General features: G+C 41.3%; 1 protein-coding gene across 4 annotated transcripts in view; it reads left to right on the top strand.

Moving 5' to 3' along the window:
• LOC149449234 (cytoplasmic FMR1-interacting protein 1) overlaps window positions 1-8,234 on the top strand; it is a 161,514-nt gene that overhangs the window by 128,621 nt on the left and 24,659 nt on the right. For all 4 annotated transcript variants that reach the window (XM_089693504.1, XM_089693507.1, XM_089693505.1 and 1 more), the window contains exon 24: window positions 8,005-8,148. In XM_089693504.1, coding sequence (XP_089549630.1) covers window positions 8,005-8,148 — 144 coding nt within the window. The remainder of the gene's footprint in view (window positions 1-8,004; window positions 8,149-8,234) is intronic.

The raw sequence follows: 8,234 nt of genomic DNA, 5'->3' as shown, positions 1-8,234 counted from the left end.
GCTGCCTTTTTGCTTGTATAATTTAAATTTTTTTTGTATGACCAGTAGGAAATATTTTGGTTGTCTTGCACCAATGCACACACATTTTAATGACTTTTTATTATGTATTCATGTATTTATCTTAAAGAAGAAATCCAGATTAACTGAAATCTAGGGAATTATTTATAGCACTAAATATGACCTGTTAATGAAAATATGCATATTTATACTCTTAAATCCTTTGGCCCTGCCAACTCTCCTCACTGTATCATGGTGTCTGACAAAACAGTTGAAAATTAAAAATTTTGCTCACTCCCAGGGGACTTAGTTCACACATGGTGAACATTCTCCATTCTTTCTAGATTTTGGATGAAAGTCCTAAAGCTGTTGCTAGACCGCCCTTTTCCCAGAGACCCTTGGTACGTCCTGTTGTATCTGAAACCCCCAGATCTGACGAGATCCTAATTTAAACAGCTACATATGTTCTAATAGTGAAACACACTGTAGCAAAAGCTTGGAAACTGTTTGTTTCCTTCACAGAAGTCCTTCATCGTCTAGATAACTTTATCAACAAAAAGCTTAGTAGCATTCTTCTAGACATACACAAAAAAATTCCCAAAAACATAGGTCCCATGGATACAATATGCTCATCCCTCCATGTCCTCTGAAAGCTATGCACTGCTATAGGCATTGGTGACCCTGGGATTCCGGCTGGGGTGTCCCTCAACGTCCTTCTCCTACTCTTTTTCTTTCAGTTCTGCTCTATTCCTTTCCCTCTGATTTTTCTCTGTGCTCCTGGTCCTGGGAGGCCTTGGCTACTATATTTCTTAAAGTGGAACTGCACTCATCTGAGCACCACAAACCAAAAATGCTATTTACTTCATTGTTCATATTCAAAGCAGACTCCCCATCCATCCGTGTCTCCATGCTTTATTTTGCGGATAAGTCATTTGGAAAAACATACCCTGCCGTTTCTGGCTGTGGCCATCTTGAGTAAGGACAGATTATTCAAGTAGCATTTACTTTCTTGCATCTGTATGCCCTTAGCTCAGGCATTGGCTGAGCTGAGAACCCTCCCTCACCTCCTTAAGACTTCTGGGATGTAAAATATCATTTGCCTAGGCATAGGAACCAGGAAGTAACTGAAGAAATGTAAATTAGAAAAAAAAAAGTAAAACAAGAAAATATGATATATGTTCCGATCCATTTAGTAATGCTAACAGCATAAGAAATAAAAACAGTCCATGTTGATAGAGTGAAGTTCTGCTTTAAGCACCTTCTGTGTAGAGCATTATTCCAAGAGTGTCTATCCCACCCTGTCCTCTTTTTTTTTTTTTTTTTTTTTCCCTCTTGCCCTTCTTTCCCTACCTATTTTCATGCAGACCGCAATACTGGTATCATTACTGCAACTCTGACTTGCAGAACGTTATGCTCGTTGATTTTTACCTTTTTCACATACAGTCATGGCCGAAATTGTTGGCACCCTTGATATTTCTCCAGGAAATCATGTATTTCTCACGAAACGTATTGCATTAACACATGTTTTGCTATACACATGTTTATTCCCTTTGTGTGTATTGGGACAAAACAAAAAAAGGGAGGAAAGAAAGCAAATTCGACATAATGTCACACAAACCTCCAAAAATGGGCTGGACAAAAGTATTGGCACCCTTTCACAACTGCGGATAAATAAGAATGTTACAAGCTCTGTGATGCTCCTGTAAACTCACCTGGGGCAAGTAACAGGTGTGGGCAATATAGAAATCACACCTGAAAGCAGATAAAAAGGAGAGACGTTCACTTAACCTTTGCATTGTGTGTCTGTCTGTGCCACACTAAGCATGGACAACAGAAAGAGGAGACGAGAACTGTCTGAGGACCTGAGAACCAAAATTGTGGCAAAATATCAACAATCTCAAGGTTACAAGTCCATCTCCAGAGAACTAGATTTGCCTTTGTCCACAGTGCGCAACATTATCAAGAAGTTTGCAACCCATGGCACTGTAGCTAATCTCCCTGGTCGTGGACGGATGAGGAAAATTGATGAAAGATTGCAACGCAGAATAGTCCGGATGGTGGATAAGCAGCCCCAAACATGTTCCAAAGACATTCAAGCTGTCCTGCAGGCTCAGGGAGCATCAGTGTCAGCGCGAACTATCCGTCGACATTTAAATGAAATGAAACGCTATGGCAGGAGACCCAGGAGGACCCCACTGCTGACACAGAGACATAAAAAAGCAAGACTACAGTTTGCCAAAATGTACTTGAGTAAGCCAAAAGCCTTCTGGGAAAACGTCTTGTGGACAGATGAGACCAAGATAGAGCTTTTCGGTAAAGCACATCATTCTACTGTTTACCGAAAACGGAATGAGGCCTACAAAGAACAAAACACAGTACCTACGGTAAAATATGGTGGAGGTTCAATGATGTTTTGGGGTTGTTTTGCTGCCTCTGGCACTGGGTGCCTTGACTGTGTGCAAGGCATCATGAAATCTGAGGATTACCAAAGGATTTTGGGTCGCACTGTAGGGCCCAGTGTCAGAAAGCTGGGTTTGCGTCCAAGATCCTGGGTCTTCCAGCAGGACAATGACCCCAAACATACGTCAAAAAGCACTCAGAAATGGATGGCAAAGAAGCGCTGGAGAGTTCTGAAGTGGCCAGCAATGAGCCCAGATCTAAATCCCATTGAACACCTGTGGAGAGATCTTAAAATTGCTGTTGGGAAAAGGTGTCCTTCCAATAAGAGAGACCTGGAGCTGTTTGCAAAGGAAGAGTGGTCCAAAATTCCGGGTGAGAGGTGTCAGAAGCTTATTGATGGTTATAGGAAGCGACTGATTTCAGTTATGTTTTCCAAAGGGTGTGCAACCAAATATTAAGTTAAGGGTGCCAATACTTTTGTCCAGCCCATTTTTGGGGTTTTGTGTGACATTATGTCATATTTGCTTTTCTGCCTCTGTTTTATATTTGTTCCAATACATACAAAGGGAATAAACATGTGTATAGCAAAACATGTGTTAATGCAATACCTTTTTTGTGTGAAATACTTGATTTTCAGGAAAAATATCAAGGGTGCCAACAATTTCGGCCATGACTGTATATGGTTTTCTGTGACTTGTATGCACTCTAAAATTTTTCATGTCAGTCACGTTTTTGCATTTGTATGAATTACATTGTGTATCTTGTAAAACTTTAATAAAAAATGTACTGAAAGTGATTTTTTTTTTTATTAAAGCATATCGTTTATTCCAAAAATAGCTCTGCATCCATTTGTGTTTCATGTTCTAAAAACAGAGTTTTTCTCTGAACTAAAGCTAGATTTTTCTGCCCACTCTGCATGCCATTTATTAACTGCCATTAACTAATTGACAATAGGAGCAGGGCAACCTTGAATCTATAGATGTCCCTTTTTGATTCTTGTGAGATCAGATCTCAGCCCAGGTGATCAGAAAGAGTGATCTTTCGTACATAAAACGATCAAGGAATTTAGAAGTGTGATCTGTAGTTTATTCCTACCTTGATAAAAGGTATTGTCTAAAATGTGAAATAGAAGCTTGGCTTTTCTACTGCCATGCTTCTGCAGTAGCGTGAAAGAGCTTTTTAATATGGACAAAGACCCGTGTGCGAATGTACAAAGTTTTTGCAAGCGTGAGGTACTTCCGAGTTGCATGAAGTGTGCATTTCAGGTATTTGTCTCTGGGCGCACACTGCCCTAAATGGTTGAAGCACACAGTGCCCCGTCCAGCCACAGCAGCTGTCAGCCTCTCAGAGAGTGTATCAGGCTCCCAGAAATGGGACTGGACTGTGCTATCCACCCACATCTAAACACTGGAATCTCATGCATCCAGCTAACTGCCCACTGTACATGGGGCCTTGGCCAGCAGGTGGAGATCTCATTTATGTTTTACATGTTTAGAAGCCCTTGTAGCCCACTTTAAGAAAAGACAATGGTTTACTGTGCTCTTCCGCTCAAGCTGCAATTTGCAAACGAGTAACTGACACATTGCAGTTACTCATCTCTTACTGGATGGTTCTGCCTGAGCTTTCATTCAGATGAAGTGAGCCTGCAGGCATGCAACTACTTTCTTTTAGATAACCTATTGTGTTGTTAGAATCCTCTTTTGTTTATTATTGTGTAAATTTAAAACGGGGAGAAAGGGTGCTCCATTCACACTTGTATGACTCCAAAGTCGTCCGACTTTGGAGTACAACTTTGATGCAACTTTCACGCAACTTTGGATGGGTGCGACTTGGATGTGACTTTGACCAGTTTAAATGGGCAACTGTTGCACAACTGACGCATGTAAAACATTCAGGTGTGACTTTTGAGGGTTAACTTTGAAGTCTGTGGACCCAAAAGTCAGACCAAAGTAGTGCATGAACTACTTTTGAAGTTGCTGCAACTTTAGGTTGCGTATATATGAACATTACTCACTGGAAAACATGGGGTGTGACTTTCATGCAACTTTGATGTCCAAAACTGCATGACAAGTCGCACAAGTGTGAATGGAGCCTTACAGTGAAAACAAAACAGAACTAAAACACCTGTTCACAAACATATGAACCTAAAAAAAACTAATAGGATTGTCACAAAATCATTGTTTCCCTTTTAGATCAAATAACTTTATCCCTCCCTCTTGCAGAGCTGGGGAATCTTTGGGGGATACCATTGTCTGATACCTAGACTTAGTGGTAGTAAACTCTTCTTTAATAATTTTACCTACAGGTAAGCTTATAATAAAGTTTACCTGTAGGTAAAATAAATATCTCCTAAATGTGCACCTTTTAGGAGATATTAGCCCTTTTTGATGGCCGGCACATGCGCTCTGAAGGAATGGCATACCCGTGTCATGGCCCGGGACTCCCACGTGGGAGTGACATCATCGCAGCTCTGCCGGTCAGGGAGCCATGACAGTGCTCCGCTGGAAGGCTTCATTACAACGTAAGTCCTTTAATATGTGCTAGTATGCAATGCATATAAGCACATTTTCCCTTTACCTTGCAGGGGGTTTTTTTTTGTTTTTTTTTGTTTTTTTTTTGGATGTGGTTTACTACCGCTTTAAGCTGGGTACACAGTCCGAATTTTGGCTGGGTCAGCAGGAACAAGGCGACATTTGGACGTTGTGTACAGCTGTCCTGACAGAAGCCGGTCTAAGGACTGGCTTTTGTTGAAGGGACATGATAGAAAACCAGCATCCGATCAGCGCTCACAGTCAACACAATATAAGTCGCTGGTCTGAATGAATCAAAACTGACAGATCGCTGTACTAAAACAAGCATTGTTAGTACAGCGATCTCCCCCACTGTGCTATTGTGTTCTGACAGGGGGACTGCCCCTCCCACCAGAGCCATTGGCTGTGACCTCTGATCATATGTTGGTCGGCTGCTGGTTTTCCAGCATGCCCATTCGACAGAAGCCTGACAGGCCGCTGTACTTTCTGGCTGAATGTCGGCCGGTTTCTCTAGAACCGGCCGATATTCGGCCAGTGTGTACTAGCCTTTACCCTAAAACATGTATAAAATATCAATCCATTTCACAAACCTGTGTGCATTTTTATGTATCAATATTATTCTGAAGTATAACATGTCATATCTTGTACTATTTTACTTACAGAAAGTAGAGTTCATTAGAGGTCAAGCTTCCACTCACCCATTAGTATCTTCTGTTAAAAAGAAGTAGGGCAGCTTCATTTGACATTATAGTTTTTCAATTAAACACAATCATAGGACAGTTTGCCAAAGCTCTCTTCTAGAACAGGGTCATGCTTAATCTGCTCAGCATCTGGTGTAGTAAGAGTTCATTAGAAATTAAAGAAAACAAGGCAAACTGATCACCCGGGTTGCTTGGTAAAAGTAGTTTATGTAAGACAACAGCTCTGGGTCGGTAGAATAAAGAATATTAAGGGCAATCATGCAGTATTATACATTAATAAGAAAATTCTGCTGCAGCACTGTGTGGGTTCCATGCTACTATGGAGTAGATGAGGATTCTTTTTTTATTTTATTTTACTGATGCCGAATGCACTATAGTAGCACATAAGTATTGGAACACATTACAATGTTGTGTGTACATTTAGGGATACAAACTAGGCATAAAACCTTACACCAGCAGAGAACTTCAGTAAGTAGAATTTTGCATGTAAAATGGATATTGTACAGTTTCTGAGGCAGTTTACAGGGTCCCTTTTCAACAGGCTTACATTTGTTTTGGAAATTTAGGAAACGAAAGTGGAATGCCAGCAAAAACATTTTTCTTCTTGTTCGCTTTGTTGGTAAAATCTGGAACATAAGTTAGGATTTTTCCAGTCCGTGCCAACATGGGGAGGGATTTTCTTTTGTTCCCCTTTGTTTCCCTAGATCTTGAGTCACCAGAAACAGAAGTAGGTGTACATTTCTAGAACGGGGATATGCATAAAAGCACTTTAAAGTGGTTGTGAGGGCTCAAGGCTTTTGTTTTACTTCCATGCACCACTGCACAGAGCAGGTAAAGATAGACATGTTTGTTATTGTAAGAAAACAAAACGAATGGTTTAGTGTCACTTTAAGACAGTATTAACCTCTTCACGCTGGCAGCACACTAATGTGCGGCCTCTCGGCGTCTGGGCTTAGACGTCGAGCGGCCGCACATTTGCGTGCAATTAACAAAAACCGTGCTGAGAGCACGCACCCTGCGTGCTCCCAGCACACATGTCCGGTACTCACAGAAAGGTCCCGGTCTGATCTTTCGATCGGGACATTTCCCGATCATGTGACCGCCGTGATGACGCGTCACGGCGGTCACATGATCCCTAAACCCCCGTCCCGCCTCCCGGCCTCTGAAACTCTTAAAGGGCCGGGAGGCGCCGGCGGGAAGGGGTTAAAATCAAAAGCAAATTATTATTTTGTAGCCTAACATATCTTATATGTGGTGGCCACATTAGTTTTATTTTTTAGGCTTGCTTTTTTTTTTTTTTTTTCCTCTTGCTGATCTGGCCAGTAATTCTGTTATTTTTCGACAGAACAAATTGTCATGCCGATGTAGCACCTAGAGCGTTAAGACAAACACTCTAGGTGGGGTGCTTACAATGATCAGATTTTTATTCAATTATGTAAAAGGTTTATCCCGAAGTTAAAAAAAAAAAAAAAAAAAAAAAGACCGTTGCTGTAACTATTAGCTGGAGTTTGGCTAGCAATTTTAGTGTATTTAAATCTGCTAGTACATTCAACACTCCCCTCACCTCAGAATGACAATGCTGCTTTCCAAACATATTTCTGTTACTCCTTCATCCAAACTGTTGGCATCCCAATGCAGGAGGTGTGTTACTGGCCAGCGCACCAGGTGAAAACAGAGAAAAGAGCCTAAAAAAAAGAAAATGAATGCAGCCATCACCTGTAGTGATTGGTAAGCTGCAGCATATTAAATTTGCTTTTGGGTGTAATACCGTTTTAAAGTGATTGTAAAGGTTTCTAAAATAACAAACATGTCATACTTACCTGCTCTGTTCAATGGTTTTGCATAGAGTAGCCCCAATTCTCCTTTTTTGGGGCCCCCGCCAGCAGTCTTGGTTCCTTCTCTTCTCTAAACTTGTCCAGGCCTGATTCTGAGCTGAATATCGGCCAGTTCAACAGAAGCCAGCTGACATTCAGCCCCCATGAATATAGCAGCCTGTCTGACAAAAGCTGGCCCGCTGGGTTGAACGAAACAAAACTGCCTGTGTGTACCAGGCTGTATACCCTTCTCCATTCCAGCACTGCAGCCTATGTCAGTCTCTTCAGTATTCAACACTTCTGGGAGTGTCCTCCGCGCTCCATGGTTCTATTTTCAGGCCTCTGCATCACTAAAGGACCGCAGCCCTGTCAAAAAGCAGATTATACTGCGTGATGATAGGAAAATATTGCTAAAATTCTATTGTCTGTAGAGTCATCATTCACATGGCACGTAGTTGCTGTCTGAATAATTTTTAAATTCATAACTTTCGCTGATGAAAATGAAGCCTTAAGAAACTGAAATCTATTATATAATCAATACCTATTATTGTGTCTCTACAGAATCTTAACCAGGCTTATAGCAGCATTTTCAGTACCTACAGAAACTTTGTTGGTCCTCCTCATTTTAAAATGATCTGCCGCCTCCTAGGATATCAAGGCATTGCAGTGGTGATGGAGGAGTTGCTGAAAGTTGTAAAAAGCCTGGTGAGTATATCAGAGCTAATCTCCGTAAAGTCTTTAATGCTGTCTGTGACCCTGCCGGGGAGATTTTTCCTAATTTCCTATCTTAA

Source organism: Staurois parvus, unplaced genomic scaffold, assembly GCF_062004578.1.
Source record: "Staurois parvus isolate SC_StPar_1 unplaced genomic scaffold, SC_StPar_1.0 ptg000634l, whole genome shotgun sequence".
In the NCBI taxonomy this organism is placed as follows: Eukaryota; Metazoa; Chordata; class Amphibia; order Anura; family Ranidae; genus Staurois; species Staurois parvus.
The sequence above is the reverse complement of the archived record's forward strand: the minus strand, read 5'-3'. Positions and strand labels throughout refer to the sequence as shown.